The sequence below is a fragment of the Chrysochloris asiatica genome, unplaced genomic scaffold (assembly GCF_000296735.1).
Source record: "Chrysochloris asiatica unplaced genomic scaffold, ChrAsi1.0 scaffold00038, whole genome shotgun sequence".
Taxonomy (NCBI): Eukaryota; Metazoa; Chordata; class Mammalia; order Afrosoricida; family Chrysochloridae; genus Chrysochloris; species Chrysochloris asiatica.
In genome coordinates, this window is record NW_006408556.1 from 18154894 (window position 1) to 18170127 (window position 15234).

Genomic DNA, 15234 nt, shown 5'->3' on the forward strand with positions numbered 1-15234 from the left:
TGTACAGTGACTCTGTGTATTCCTTCCATCTTCTTTTGATGCTTTCTGCATCATTCAATAATTTGCCCAGAGAATCCTTCAATAACAGAAGTCAAAGCTTGAATTTTTTCTTCAGTTTCCCCAACTTGAGAAATGCTGAGTATGTTCTTCCTTTTTGGTTTTCTGACTCTAGATGGCCTTCAACTTACCCTCTGATAATATCAATAATGATATTGAGAATAGTAATGATAATAGCAAAACTTTGCTTAATGTTTGCTCTGTTCCAGGAGCTACTTTGAACACTTGGTAAGCTATTTAAATCTCTCATAAAGAAGAGTCTGTCTTTTCCCATTTTATCATTGATAAACGTAAGGCCTAGGGAGGTTAATAAGTAGGGATTCAATAAGCAGATGTAGTTCATCTTTTTCATCCTCAGTTGATCTGATAGCTAATAAAGTGCACTCTGTGTCATTTATAATAAAGTCACGTATTTCTGAAGACTGAAGATCCTTAACAATTGGCAAACTGAAGTGATGAGCGATTAAGTGACTTAGCCAATGTTACATATGACATTAATTAATTCAACCAATTTTCATTGAGTAATCACTAATATTTATTAAGTCCCTCTCTTCTCATGGGCGGTTCTTTCAATTTTGCCACTCAACCTTATATATATGATAAAGGAATTGATCCTACCCAGAATACCTCCCATGCTCATTGTTGTTGTTGTTGTTAAGTGCTGTTGAGTCAGTTTCAACTCATAGCAACCCTGTGAACAGTTTCTGAGGAGCATCTGGTGGACTTGAACTGTCAACCTTGTGGTTCGAAATCCAGTGCTTATCCTACAGTGCCATACCAACAGTCCTCCCATGACCATTACTAAGCTATTATTGCTTATCTCCAAACCCTTCAATCTTGGTGATTCTGTGGCTGGGACTATACAAACCACATCTCTGCTTTGCCAGCTATTCCCTGATGCTGTTAAGTGCCGTCTAGTCAGTTCTGACTCATAGAAATACTGTACAGGGTCTCCAAGGAGCAGCTGGTGGGTTTGAACTAACGACCTTATGGTTCACACACAGTTCAGTGCTGATCCTACAGCTGTTAAGCTCTACCAAAAGGGGGCTCCAGAAAGAAGGGAGAGGGGCTTCCTGTTCCTGTCAGTCTCCAATAGTATCAGCTGAATCCACTTTGCTATTTTGCCAACACTCAGAGAACCAGCTCTGTCACACCCATTCTAAGAAGTCACTACCCAAGAAATGCCTCCTCTTCAGAGGTCTGGGTCCCAGCCACTTGGGTCTTTCATGACACTCAGACCTCAACACCAGCTGACAATATCTCCCCTAAGAGGTGACCTTTATAAGACAGAGTAGAACTTCCCATAAGGTTTCCAAGGCTCTAATCTTTACAGAAGGCGCTCTGGTAGCGTAGTGGTTACGAATTGGGCTGCGAACCTCAAGGTCAGCAGTTCGAAACTACCAGCTGTCCTGCAGAAGAAAGATGCGGCTTTCTGCTCCCGTAAAGATTTACAGTCTTGGAAACCCTATGCAGAGTCGCTATGAGTCAGAACCGACTCGACGGCACACAACAACAACAACAAATCTTTACAGATGCGGACTGCCACAAATTTTCCTCAAGGAATACCTGGTGAGTTTGAACTGGCAGCCTTTTGGTTCCCAGCTAATGCATAGCCAGTGATCTACCATGGCTCCTCTATCAAAGTTTCTACATTTACTTAATTCCAGTGTCTTCCCTTTGTTCTCCCAGCCCTAAGGGTGGTTGCTCCTTCTTGAAATTGTAACTTCCCTAGTATATTTTGCCTTCCTGGTTCTTCAGTACTTACTTAATAATTTTTATATTAAATTATCTTAGCTAAAATAACTGGTTTGGTGTGTCCACCAAAGAAGCTACCACACAATTTTCTGCCCAGCTCAAGTGTGGCTAATATGTAAAGGTCAATGAGCGAATGTGGAGGCCAACACCTATCACGGGTTCTGCTTAGCTTCCTTCTACTCACTGCCAAGAAGAGGGCCCCATGCATTGGCTCAAAAGCCATTGAGAAAGACTATCTTGGCTGAGGAGCAAATCCATTCCAGAGTTTTGCCCTGACCAAGGGATGTTGCCCGATTTTGCCAGTGTGGCTGAAAAAGGCCTACAGTGAGGTCAAGGTATCCCTCCAAAAAGGTTTTTCACAATTACAGACTGATTAGATAGAGTAGCCTCAAATCTTTCCATACTGAATTTTTATTTTTAGGGTTTTAAAGGATAAACTAATGGCTTTAACCTGGGATGGCACTGTGGGCTAATGCTCTGGACTGCAAAGTCAGTTTGAACCATAAGGTCAGTGATTCAAGCTCACCAGTTCCTCCTTGGAAATCCTATACAGAGTTGCTATGGGTTGGAGCCACTTGACTTGACATTTAACAACAACAACTTAAAGGAGCATAAATCCAACTTATGAAATATATTTGGGTTTGTATTTGTTTCCTCTGTGTTGCCGGAGTGGGCATGGCCACTCTGCCAAGTAAGGGTCCCAAATTCTGGCTACTAATGGCCTACAGACAGCCCTCCCTCCTAGAACTGTCACCCTGGGTCTTGACCACTGTTTCTTCACACTGTGGTTCTATTTGGGGAGATGAGAACTAGAAGGGAGTCAGACAATGAATGTTTAAACCAGACTCCCAGAGAGCACCTGGGCCAGAATAACTCTGCTTCCATGGATGCATATGGACTAAAAGTGAGTTGAGTGGGAGAGAGAGAGAGAGAGGATGCCCACACAAAGCCCTGACGTTCTCAGGAACGTATATGTTCATGTTCTGAATTTGCTCTTTCATATGAAAACAGTTAGCTCCCACAGCCCAGATTAAGTTTTGGCGTCTGAAGCTGAACTGGAGGCCTGACTCGGCTCCCCCTTGGCTCTTTCTGAACTTCAGAGGTTTGCCAGGTCTCTGGGATCTGATAAGCTGGATCAGCAGAAATCCAAGGAGACATGAGGCAAAACCCAGTCTTTGTTCCCTCGCAGGCCATCCTGACTCTGATCCCCAGTTCTTCTGAGTGAATCACTCACTGAACTTCATCCAAGGAGGGGGACTTGACGTAGTCGATTTGGGTTGAAAGGAACTGAAGGAATCAGAGGATGAGACATGGGACCTGGGAGACCCATTTGTCTACCTTCTTTAATGAACAGTACCTCAGTAGGAAGATGGTAAGTACTAAGAGGAAATGAAAGAAAAAAAAAGAGGAAACAAAAGGGAGGCAGGAAGGAATGTAATCCACATCCCTGCTTTTTAGATATGAGACAAATGGATTCCAAAAAGATGAGGTGACTTTCCCTAGATGCTGCTGCTAGTTGGTGACAGATATAGGACTGAACTGTGGGTCTCCGGACTCCTAGAATGGCATTTTTCCTTCATAACATTGTGATGCAGTAGACTTTAACTGGAAGCTTGGTGTCAAGTGTTCCTTATAGAAAGACAAATCAAGGAGACTTAGAGAGAAAGAAAACATATATTAATGATGAGGTCAAAGAGAAAAGTGTGCCTGGGCCTACCAGTGATCATTGATTTGGCCCCTAACCCAAGTGGCTTCATTTTAATAGACTGTATCAGTCCAGTCCATCAACGCAGGCATGCATGCTCCTTCCCAGTTTCCAGCTCTGACTGGGGCCCATGGGGGCATCAGTGCCAGTATAGCTAAGTTGTTTCAACTCAAACTTGTGTGCGGCTCTGATGTAAGAAAAATGTACATTTCTAGCCTAGAACTTCCACTGAAAATTGATAGAAAAATACCACCTTCCTCCAGCCTTCCAGGCTCTCTGGTGCCCACTCCTTGCAGAGCCAAACAAGGAGTATTTGGTAAAGCAGAGATGTGGTTTACACAGTCCCAGCCCCAGAGTCACAGAGAAGCGAATAGAAGGGTAGGTTTGGAGGTAATAAGCAATAGGCAGGGAACTGGGTATCACCAAGGCACATGCTCTATGATCAAATGACCCATCAATGCATATTTACTATAGGGCCACCAGCAGCCACCATCATGCCTGGGGAAGACCAGACCCTCATAGAACTTTCACAGTGCAGACAGTGTAAAAGTAACCAGTAACCAGGTGGTGTCAAATTGACTCTGATTTATACAAATCCATGCATGTGAGAGTAGAATTATGTCCTGTAGGGCTTGCAATGCCTGGTTTTTCAGAAGTAAACCACTAGGTTTTTCTTCTGAACCATTTCTGGGTGAACTCTTACTTTTAATCTTTTGGTTGGTAACTGAGCACATGAGGAGCACCCAGGAACAAAAACTTGTGAGAAAATAGCAGTAGACTTATGATTTCACTGCATTTTTTTCCAGGCTGGTAAAGACCAAACTAAACCCACAGCCACTGAGTTGATTATGTCTCATAGTGACCTCTGGTAGCGTAGTGGTTACGAATCGGGCTGCGAGCCGCAGGTCGGCAGTTTGAAACTACCAGCGGTTCCGTGGGAGAAAGATGAGGCGTTCTGCTCCCATAAAGATTTACAGCATCAGAAACCCTTTGTAGGGTTGCTATGAGTCGGAACTGACTCCATGGCACATAACAACAACAACAACATAGTGACCTTATAGGACAGCCTAGGACTGCTCTTTAAGGGTTTCTGAGACTAAATCTTTACAGGAGGAGAGAGCCTGCCTCACCTTTCTCCCTCAGAGCGGCTGGTGGGTTTGAACCACAGCCCAACACATAACCCACTGCACCATCAGGGCACCTTGCAAAACTGGTAGAGAATCAGAAAATGATGTGAGAAGCGTTAGTTTAGAGAACGTGAGGGGATGTGACTGCTGTCTCAGATGAGAGGAAAAAGAGCATCCCTGTTCTCCGTACCCTACAGAACAGGTAGGTAGCAGGGAGGCACATTTGGGCTCGATCTAGGGAAAGCTATTGGAATTATGAGAGCTGTCCAGTAGGACAAGGCCCCTTCACTGTGTGGGAGTGTGCAATCACAGTGGCAGAGGAGCCTGGCACTAACCTGGCACTGACTTGGCAGAAAGTGTTCAGTGTGGGTGAGAATTACATTAGATGACCTTGAATTACCTTTCGACTCACTGTCTAGGAAAGGATTGCATTGCATGTAAGAGATGCTCAGTGAGTGTGATGGGCATCACCTCTTGCAGCCTTCATCTCGTCACCTGCTGGACAAAGATGAAGCATGCCTTCCCTAGGGAGCTGCTGGAGAGAAGAAGAAGGCAGCTCTGTACCTGAAGAAACTGAAAAACGGTAGGAGTGTAACCAATGAAAATCTAGGTGAAAGGCAAGTGGCAATCTGAATATACCTAAACCTGTTGCCATCAAATCAATTCTAATAGCGACCTTATAAGACAAAGTAGCCATTGTGAGGTTGGCACAGGACCAAGCAGTGGTTCGTTCTTTTGTACATAAGGTCACTGTGAGTTGGAACTGACTCAGCAGCACCAAACAACACTGGTAGGGACTTTTAAATAATAATTTGTTGTTAAGTGCCATCGAGTCAGTTCTGACTCATAGTGACCTTGAATGGGGTTTCCAAGAAGTAGCTGGTGGGTTTGAACCATCAACCTTGTGGTTAGCAGTCCACCGTTTATCCTACAATACCACACCATTGAACCCCTACAATATACCAGACAAGCATGCTCATAGTGTTTTTACTTCCTCTTAATGCATTGAGTCAGCTCTGACTTATAGTGGCTCCAACCCTAGAAGACGGTAATATATGTCTGTTTTGCAGATTAGAACCTGAGATTACACAGTCAGCAAGCCATGGAGGTTGAACCTGGGTCCCTGGCCATCAGACTTCAAAGCCTGGGCCCTAGACCACCATGCGGTCTTGGACCATCCTCTGAGGTGATCTACGGATGGTGTCAGATCTTCCAAGCACCTGTCTGTAAAGCTCTCTTACCTTGACCACATGGAGCTTGGGCAACAGATTACAGTCAGCCAGTGTCAGCTCATCCCCATCCAGGAACTTCCGGCGGGAACCTTTGTCATCATCCCCGTAGGCGTTGGCATCGATCTCCTCTGGTAAAGGGGTGTTCAGGTAGTCATCCAGTTTCTTCAGTGCCTTGGTCAGGCCTCTCTCAAGGGCTGGCATGGAAGAGCAAAAGATGTGTCTTTAGCCACCTTTCTTGCCACTGGATTTGGTCACATCGTCTTTAGAGTAGTTAGCTCATCCTGAATCCTTGTCATATTGCCAACCCCACGTTATACAATACCTGGCAGACATTAGCATACTGCAGTACAACTGGATTTAATAGCCTAAGAAAGAAAACTCTATCAGAACAGTAAGTATTATCTAGTTTTAAAAATAATAATATAGGAAGAAAACCTGTAAGACTGTATACCAAATAATTAATTGGCTTATATCCAGTAGGTGCCATACGAATGGCCAATTTATATCTTTTTGCTTTGCTTTATCAGTATTCTGCCAGCATTCCACTATAAATCCACACACTAATTTTGTAGAAAGGAATAATCTATTCTCATATTTTTTCTCACATGTATTTATTAAATAAGTAACAGATTTATGACATTTATTAGACAAATAAATAACTGCATGTTGTTAAGTGCTCTTGAATTGGTTCCGACGCTGTACACAGGGGCCCTACAACAAAGCTGTGCTCCAGACTTTGGGAGAGCTCTGGCAATGTTTGACTAACCCAGTCTGAGAAGGGGAGAAGGACAGGCACAGTTCATGGAGGACATGGCCTAGGGACAGAGTGTTCTTGTTGTGAATGGCCCAGAGAACCACTGGGAGGTGGGTGGTGGGCTTGGGCTTAATATGGGCAAGAGTAGTTTGAAATACAAGGGTCAGCAAATTAAGTCAGCCCAAACCCAACTGCCCTGGCATCCATTCTGAGCTGTAGTGTCCAGACAGTTTCCAAGGCTGTCAGTCTAGACAGAGTCAGTCTTACCTTTCTCTCATGGAGAGGCTGGTGTGCAGGAAGGGCTGACATTGTGGTTAGCAGTCCAGTGCTTATCCTACAGGGTCACTAGGGTACATTAGGTAGAGGACTGCTGACCCTCAGGGATAGGCAGTCACAATTGCAGTCAAACCTGCTTTAGATATAGCCCAAAGAATGAACACCTCGAGTAACAGAGCAGAAGACTTTTACCATCTTGCCCCAATATTTACTGATCAATAGATACAGAACAGAACAAAATCCACAAGAGAATAACTTCGAGACATCATTGGTGGTCAAAGTCATCATGCTCAGGATCTCACAGTTCATTCCAGTCTGCGAACATTAAGCAAGAAACTTTCCACCTGAGCTCAGGGGCCAGCCATGGAGGAGACAGCTGGCTGGACCATTCGCACCTGTGTCATTAGCCCCATTCCCAAGGGCTGGTTTTCTAGGATCTGGGATAGAGTGCGACACTGGAATAATGCAAGTCAGGCCGGATGCGGATTCCAGCAGATACAAGGGGGGATGGTGCCTTCTGCAGGAAGAGCTGAGAAAGCGGAACGCCTGTTCAGATTTTCCCAAATATGCCTTCTGTTAGCCATTCCTCACATAACCTTCTTTCCATAGAAGGGTTTTTGTTTTGAGACAATAAAATGGCACCAGCCCAAGATAAATCAATTACTGGGATGTTTGAAAACTGGTTGGAGATTGGACAGCGTTTCTCAATCCTTTCGTCTCCCTGGTGTAGCACTGAACTTGTGCTTCATCTGCTTTGCGTTTCCAGTTTGAGAGAATAGAGTGAGTAGGACTGGGAAACAATGCTGTATTCCCCTTAGTAATTGTCTAGACTACGATGGATAGCAAGCCTATTCAAGGGCAATGGAAGAGCTTGGGTACTAAACAATACTTACAATGTTCCATACCCTGAAGCACTTGTGATTTGAGTTTATTTGCTTCCTGGAGTCCCCTGCCCCTTTTCAGTTACGGAGGTTATGGTTTGATTGCTATTATGGAGAACGGAAAATTCAAATATGGTGCGTGTTCAAATTTGGCCAGCTAACATTATCCAAGGATAAGAGATCTATGTTAGGAAATGGCATTGTAAGTTCTAATTCTAAATGTCCTTGGAGGCCTGAGCAGGCTCTTGCATAGATCTGTGTCCCAGTCACCCACCTGCTGTGGGATGATCCTGAAATGTCATGATGATTGGATTGCAACTGAAAAGCTCCTTGGGTGGAGAATTCTGAGTAAAGTTGTAAAGTTCAGCTGTCTCTCTAGGATCCCTTGAGATGAAAGGATCGCATTTAGTAATGGGTATGGTTGTTGCTGTAGATCCTAACTGTAATGTACGATGCTACATACCAAGTCAGCATGTTCTGAGGATGTCCTTGCTATGTAAATTTCATCACTACACCTTGTGACTTTTTGATCACTAATGTGAACGTTGGAGCTGGTGATAATCAGGGCATAGAGAAGAGGAGATGAGACTGGTGAGTGGGTGTGGTCATGGGAAGGCAGTGTGGATGGATGCTTTGAAGGGAAAGGGCCTTTGTGCTTGAATCTTGACCCTGGCCAGGATGGACTTACTTTGTCACTGATGAGGCTTAAGCTTCAAGGTCCCAGGCTGGACGAGTGCCCTTCCAAGGCACTCTATATGATGGCTTTATTCCTTGTTTGTACTGGTTGTATTGACTTCAGAGCCCCCAAATCTTGAATAGATCCCTGATTCTGACACTTAATAGTTAAGTTCCTCAACTTAACTGAGCTTCATTTAGTTTTCTCATCACAACAATGGGGATAACAATATCTAACTAACAAGGAATCCCAAGGTGATACAAATGATTATGGTGTTTGGCTGCTAACCAAAAGGTTGGAGGTTCAAATTTACTAAGAGGAACCTTGGAAGAAAGGCCTGGTAATCTACTTGTAAAAAATCAGTCATTGAGAACCCTATGGAACACAATTCTACTCTGACACAAATAGGTCATGACTTGGAATCAACTTCATGGCAACTAGACTGGTTACCCCTCATAAGGCCTTCACTGTGAGGAGTGATATAAATCATGTAGGGAACATGCCTAATACAAAGTCTGTCCCATACTGGGACCACAATTATGCAGGTATTGTTACTGAACAGAGTGCTCTTCCCATTCGCCATCCCTCACCCCATACTCAGTCAGTCGATTCCTAAAAATCCCAAGGGGGAGAAACAAAATGAGAAAGTGTAATAAGTACCAATGCTGAGGACCCTAGAGGGAAAATGAACACTGGAGCTTGTCTTGTCTTAATTCTTTAATGTATAGCCACAGCCCTATCCCTATGCTCCCTTGGGATACTGCTTGGTGGTAAGTTCTGTTAGAGGCACAGCCAGAAGGAAACCAGGGCTACATGCCGGTGTACCCAAGCACTGCCACATTACCAGATCACAGATACCAATACCAGTGTATTCTCTGCCAGTTTGTTTCCCTTCTACCTGCCAACTCATTCCTTTGGCCTTGGCTCAATCTGGCATCCACAAAATTTAATTATCTCTTTCAGCTAAGGACACCTAGGTCATGAAACAGTTCCTGCTGCAGTTTCTGCTCTGGTAAGAGTGAGGGAAGATGTGAAAGAAACCAAAGTGACTAAAAGATGATGAAAATATCCAAACAAAACTCCCCAGATTCCTTCAGTCTTGGCATCAGAAAGCCTCCCTCCAAAAGACTTACTCTGAAGAGTAAGACCCGGTCACCTTCAGGCCACAGCAAGGGAGCCTGGGGCAGGGGCACTCCAGAATGGCTCACATCCCAGGGATTTGATGGCTACCCAGGCCTTTAACTGCTTCCACCCGCCCCTTCCTCCCTCCCTCCCCGTGAAGATTTATTCTGTACCACACACAAATGCACTGGGTAAAATATGTGATGAGGAAACAAGGGGAGTAGTTCATAAATATTCTCAGCCATATGCAAACAATCTCAAATTTATTTTTCTCTTTTTAAAAGAGGGGGAAAAATCCACCCATTCCTTGATCACTTCCAGATTCATTGAGGTTGATATTACATAAGACCCAATATTGTTTTCTCATCGTAGAGAAATAATGACTTGGAAACGGCAATTTGAGCTAAGAAAATAATATACTCTTACCCGGCTGGGTATGGAGTCTGAATGGGGACCCAGGAGCCAAGACTTCAACTTAGCCTCCAACAAGCTCTTGCAAGCACAGCTTGGCTCTGGCTTGCTCGCATGCCTGAATATTGCTTGCAGGGATTGTCGTTGTTGTTGTTATGTGCCATCAAGTTGGTTCTGACCCATGGCAACCCTGTATAGGGTTTCTGAAGAGTGGCTGATGAGCTTGAACCACTGACTTTGCAGTTCAAGCCGACCTCATGGTCCAGCACATTAACCCAAAGCGCCACACCAGGACTCCCACTTGCAGGGATACTAAGGAACAAATGGCTGTGCACTTGCCCAAGGCCCAACCTCTACTTGGAATGGAGCAGGGTCAAAGGGGTCTTTGAAAGGACTAAGTTAGCACTGTGGGTTGCTGAACTCTTGAGTTTCTCATGCATGGTTTTTCTCTGGCATACGAAGTTTTAGAGAGAAAAGGACTACAAGTCTACCTCTGACCAATGTCTGCATCCTGGATGTGTGGTTTGTGGCTACTGAGTTGGCCAAGTATTCTTGGCCCCCCTGTGTTCCTTTCATTGCCTTGTTCATTCCTCAGTACCACCAAGGAAATACACTCACCCAATGGAGGGAGACCTGGTGTGGTGCTGTGGGGTTAATGCGCTGGACTGCAATGTCACTTTGAACTGCAAGATTAGCAGTTCAAGCTCACCAGCCGCTCCTTGGGAACCCTAGACAGGGTTGCTATTGGTCGGAACCGACTCAACAGCACAAAAACAACAATAATTTCTAAAATGGGCTGGATGTTTATGCCACCCTTCATTCCATGTATAATGAAACTTGTGAGATGGGCATTATGACTTATCTTCATTTCACAGGTAAAGAAATTGAGTCTCAGTCTTAACCAAGGCACACGCGTATGCAAACACACACATGCACACACACACACAGAGCTGGCCCTTGGACCATTCAAAAGCCCCTGGGATATACCATGAAAATGTGTCTTGTTTTGTTTCTAACCACTATGGTCTTCCATAGGAGCTTCTAACCTCTGAGGGAATACAACAGCAACTTTAATTAGTCTGTTCTGGATTATAAACTAGTCTACTGCAATAATCTAAATGATCGCTTAGAAGAATTCTCTATCTCTTTTGCGTAAAAATGCTCACTGGCTCAGAGAGTCTCCCAGTCCCTGGTATATGAGGGGAGGGGGCTCTGGTGGTCTCATGCTCTTGGGGAGATGGAGGCCTAGGATCTGTGGGATAAAAGGCTTTGAGGAAGTAGCACAGGTCCTGTAGCTCTTCTCGGTTACACTGCCCCTTCCAGAGCATCCAGGGGGCTGTTGATCCTGGACTGGCAGGTGGTTGTGGGCTGTTTGAGAGACTGAAAGTCCTGGAGGGGTAACCTGGAAAAGCTCTGTGTAGGGCTTTCTAGAACACTTACCCAACTGTTCTGCCTCTTTTCTCCTTCATCCCCAGACCCCCTGAGCCCTAAGGGATGGTCTTTCATTTTGGTTTTCTTCTGGCCAATTCTCCACTGACTAACAATCAACACTCCGCCTGGCATGGCAGCCCAGGGAGGACTTTCTCCTGGAGAACTCTAGGCTAAACATTGAGGCTTCTTGGTTAAAAAGGTGAATGAAATGAATTCAGAACAGCTTAAGACAAGCTTAGCTTCTGAGACTACTATCTTGTTAAAAATTCTCTTTTGAACATCAGAAGTTGGATATTTCATTTCTTTCATCTTCTAGGATTTTTTTCTATAGAAATCTTAATCTCTCCTGAGGCACATCTTACTCAGAAAGGCAAAAGAGGAAAAATATGTTGTTGTTGTTCTCTCAGAACACTAGCCCTATTAACAAAGTAGGAACAGACTAAGATTTAAAAACAGGCTGTTGGATTCCAATACTTCTTTAATTTTACAAGGTAGCCACAGACTGCCAGGGATTGCTCCCATGCCTCTTGGCTATTGACCCAGCCTTCCATTTCCCCTTCCCTTCCCTTTCCTTCTGCACAACTTTCTCACATATCTTGCAAGGTAAGAAAGGCTTGGTTCTCAGGAGATCAACTCCTCATGCCCTACTTTCCAACTAATTTAAAAACAATTTTGGGTACTACTATTAATGGGAGTCCTAGTGTGACACTGTTGGATAAGCCCTGGACTTCTAACCACAGCGTTGGTAGTTCAAACCCACCAGTCGCTTCTCAGAAACCCTATAGAGGGTTGCTGTGAGTCAGAAAGGACTTGATGGGACTTAACAACAACAACATTAATGGCGTGGAGTCCTTGTGTGGTATAAATGGTTAATGCTCTTATATGTTAACCCAAAGGTTGGATGTGTGAGTTGACCTAGAGCCTTCTCAGAAGACGGTGACGATCTACCTGTGAAAAATTGCTCACCAAGCAGACGCATTTGAGTAGTGCTCAGTTCTACTCTAACACACATGAGGCCGCCATGAATTAGAGCCAACTTTGCTTCTTGTTTATTATTATTAGTTGTTTAGAATGATGTTAGCTGGATTCTTGCTAATTTCAGTGACCATTGTTGGCCCTAGAAGGAATTATCTCTCTGAATAGAGAATCTACCAGGACCCACCCTTCAAATAATTTCTTAGCAACAAATGCCAGTTCCACAGGTACTTGGGACAAATGCTATAATGTTGTCTACATGACAAAACAGAAATCCATTTGAGTTTTGCCTGTTAAGACAGAAATACGAAATACCTGGGGGCCTGAAGGAAGTTTTTACTTTTCATCTTCTCATTGGAGATAAGGTTGATAGAACTAAACAAAAAAGTACAACTGTGGTTTGGGGAAGACCACAGCGAAGAATGCTTAGAGAGACAATACAAAGATTCCCATACCTTGTTGACATCTAATAACACCATCAACAGTGTCTGGTACATGTTGTCGTTGTTGTTAGGTGTCATTGAGTCGGCACTGACTTGCAGCGCTACTGTATGCACAGCAAAACGAAACACTGCCCGATCCTGGGCCAACCTCACTACTGTTGACACACTTGAGTTCATCAATGATGCCACTTGGTCAATCCATCTCGTTGGGTGTCTTCCTCTTTTTCTCTGACCCTCCACCTTGCCAAACATGATATCCTTCTCCAGCGACTTGTCACTCCTGACAATATGTCTGAAGTATGAGAGACGAAGTTTGGCCATCTTGTACTCCAAGGAGCACTCTGACTTTACTTCTTCCAAAACAGATCTATTGGTTCTTTGGCAGCCCATGGCACTTTCAACAATACCCTCCAACACCATAACTCAAAAGCATCAATTAATCTCCGTTCTTCCCTATTCACTGTCCAGCTTTCGCACATGTATATGAGGTTATTGAAAATACCATGGCTTGGGTCAGACACACCTTAGTCCTCAAGCTGACACCTTTGCTCTTCAACACTTTAAAAAGGGCTTGTGCAGCAGATTTGCCCAGTGCAATACATTGTCTGATTTCTTGACTGTCGATAGTTGATCCAAGAAGAATGAAGTCCTTGACAGCTTCAATCTTTTCTCTGTTGATAAGAATGCTGTTTATTGGTTCAGTGGTGAGGATTTTTATTTTCTTTTCATTGAGATGAAATCCATATTGAAGGCTGTGTTCTTTGATCTTCATCAGTAAATGTTTTAAGTCCTCTTCACTTTCAGCAAGCAAGGTTGTATCATCTGCATATCGCAGGTTGTTAATGAGTCTTCCTCCAATCCTGACGACACATTTTTCTTCATATAACCCAGATTCTCAGATTATTTGCTCATCATGCAGGTTGAATAAGTATGGTGAAAGAATACAACCTTGTCGCACACCTTTCTTAATTTTAAACCATTCAGTGTCCCCATGTTCTGTTCAAACTACATAGTGATACTTAATAAAAAAGGTAGCCTGGTGGCATACTGAGTTAAGCATTGGGCTTCTAACTACAAGAGTGGTGGTTTGAGTCTACCAGCCTCTTCATGAGAGAAAGATAAGGCAGTCTGCTCCTACAGTGATTTACAGTCTTGGGAACCTATGGGGCTGTTCTACTCTGTCCTATAGTATTATTTTAATTATGAGTTGGAATCGACTCAATGGCAGTGGATCATTAATTATTATTGTAGCTTCTCATAAACTACAATAATATGAGTTTTATTATATATAATGGGAGGGAAGGAGAGGTTGAAAGAAAGGAGAGAGCAAGTGATCGGTTCAAGGCAGTTCAGTGTCTGAAGTGAAACTTATCTGAGTATCTTAGAACTTTATAGTTCCAAGGAGAATCCTAGAGAGCTCTTTTTTGAAATTCTCAACATGCTAATGATCTAAAGTCACCTGAAATCATCTCTTCTGCTTTGGCATTGTTATCCCCAGACTATGTGGGTGTGTCAAATTGTCTTGATCTGATCTTTTGGAGCATTCATCAACTCAGGAACATTGCAATTGGCCTCATGACCAGAGAGAAGGATGTTGTCAAACTGGCCCTGGCTGTGGGAGACCCAGGGTCTGTCACACCTGGGAAGCAATCCCTCAGTTTCTGTTCTAGGCTCCAGTGAAAATAGGAAAGTGGAAAGACAAACAGGGGTTTATGAGAAAGCTAAATGAAATGGTCACTTCAATAGAGGCCCTGCTGGTGCCGACTGTGGTGATGTCAGCTTGATAGAGAAGAGTCAGCAATCCATGCCTGCAGGGGCATTGCTTGTTCTAGGGGCAATATCGGCCTGGGGTGGGAGAGGAGGGGGAATTAGACGACCAACTCCTATGATTCTTTCCAGTAAAAGATCAGTAAATAATTCTTTATTTCAAAGACAGGATGAAAGTCTTGAGGCATGGTGGACTGGGACATGGGACTCTGACATGTGTCCACTCACTTTTGATGAAGGGAATTCCAGGTGAGCAGGGCACTCACTCTCTGCTATGAGGAAGCTTCAAAATGTTCGTGGACAATTTCCATTATCTTTTGATTCCATTTTCCTCAAAATTTTAGAAACCCCATTGTATGTTCTCAGGCAACACAGGACCTTTTTTTTTTTTTTTTTGGAAGAAGAGCCCACAGTACAGCCTCACAATTCAACCTCACATTAAGCTTATGTTCAGGACTGTTGTATTCATATCAAAACAAACAGGCAAACAAAAAATTACAAAAGCACATATTTTTTTAGGGCAAGAAGAGCCTCTGGTAATTGCTTGTACTCAAAACACCAATATGGTGAAGTATTTGGGACAACTCAGCATGCCTTTCATATTACATATATATATATATAT

General features: G+C 43.7%; 1 protein-coding gene across 2 annotated transcripts in view; it reads right to left on the reverse strand.

The window, feature by feature from the left end:
* The window catches only part of CLIC5 (chloride intracellular channel 5), a 209545-nt gene that overhangs the window by 5534 nt on the left and 188777 nt on the right, over window positions 1–15234 (reverse strand). For both annotated transcript variants that reach the window (XM_006860526.1, XM_006860527.1), the window contains exon 5: window positions 5886–6070. In XM_006860526.1, the coding sequence (XP_006860588.1) occupies window positions 5886–6070 (185 nt within the window). The remainder of the gene's footprint in view (window positions 1–5885; window positions 6071–15234) is intronic.